Source organism: Volvox carteri (genome assembly GCF_000143455.1).
Source record: "Volvox carteri f. nagariensis unplaced genomic scaffold VOLCAscaffold_314, whole genome shotgun sequence".
NCBI lineage: Eukaryota > Viridiplantae > Chlorophyta > Chlorophyceae > Chlamydomonadales > Volvocaceae > Volvox > Volvox carteri.
In genome coordinates, this window is record NW_003307846.1 from 2,527 (window position 1) to 3,581 (window position 1,055).

The window sequence follows — 1,055 nt, forward strand, 5'->3', positions numbered from 1 at the left end:
AGCTGTTGCGCCGTACAATTTAGCTGGCCTCTGACAAAAGGCACCTCCCATAGCACTTTCAGCTCCATTAGCAAATGTGAACAACGTCCGATATTTGATCACAGGCTTTCACCCAACGTTTGAGCCCTTCTTTTCGGCCTGTTCCAGCTCTGGTGCGTCCGTAAAAGCTGCTAGCTTCCTACATATGACCAGCAAATGAGGAAGCCTGAACAGCTGCGCGGCGCCCTGAGAAGCTGCTGTGGACCCTGCAAACGTTTGCAAGGTACTGTTCGTTGCAAAACCTTCATGCTGTAGCCGCCGCACTTCAGTTCCATTGCTCTAATTTATTACGCGGTTATCTCAAGCATTTATTTATTGAACCCCTGCTCACGTTGCTTCAGGCACAGCGTCGCCGCTTCACGGACATCGACTTGCCTGACTCATTTGTGAGGGCAAGGTGCGACTTGCGGCAACTCATTTTTTTGAGGTGAGATGTTTGCTTCTCGAGCTTGTGTATGGATCTTTGAAACATAAGGGGCTTTGTCGACGGGCTTTCGACGGGCATGTGTTTGTGCAGCGCTCTGCTGCAAGAATATGGGCGTATGCGGCGTTTGAGCGTAATCCCGACAGTTGTGCTTTAGCTGTATAAGGAGCCTACGAAGGCTGAAAGCTAGGCGGTCTGGCAGGAAAGTACACGTCGTTAGGCGATACATGACCACTTCGTCCGATGTCCGTGACCTTCCTCGCGACAGAGACGACTGCTCATTGGAGTTGCCCAAGACCTTCCAGATCGACCGCATTCCACCTGGCAACGAGAATCTCTGCGTACATCACATTTTCAACTCTCCAAGACCCCAGTGCGATGTTGCGTCGGCGTGAAGCAAGGGCCCCCATTGTCAACGCTTATAATCAACACAGTCAAGCTCACATCGTCTTCCGCTGCCGGTGAGTGACGCCGGATGCACGGTCGCCCGTACATGTCGTACGTTAGTTAGAACGCGCCTAGATTTCCGGCCGTGAGGCCGTTACACGTCATATCAAGGTCGGCCATCGTTCTTGGATTCTATGGGTGAAGG

The 1,055-nt window shown here is 52.1% G+C and overlaps 1 protein-coding gene across 1 annotated transcript in view; it reads left to right on the forward strand.

Moving 5' to 3' along the window:
* Positions 1-1,055, forward strand: part of VOLCADRAFT_101046 (uncharacterized protein) — a gene marked incomplete at both ends in the record, with an annotated part of 8,662 nt that overhangs the window by 2,442 nt on the left and 5,165 nt on the right. The window contains 2 exons of the mRNA XM_002959511.1: positions 381-466; positions 734-924. Of these exons, the coding sequence (XP_002959557.1) occupies positions 381-466; positions 734-924 (277 nt within the window). The remainder of the gene's footprint in view (positions 1-380; positions 467-733; positions 925-1,055) is intronic.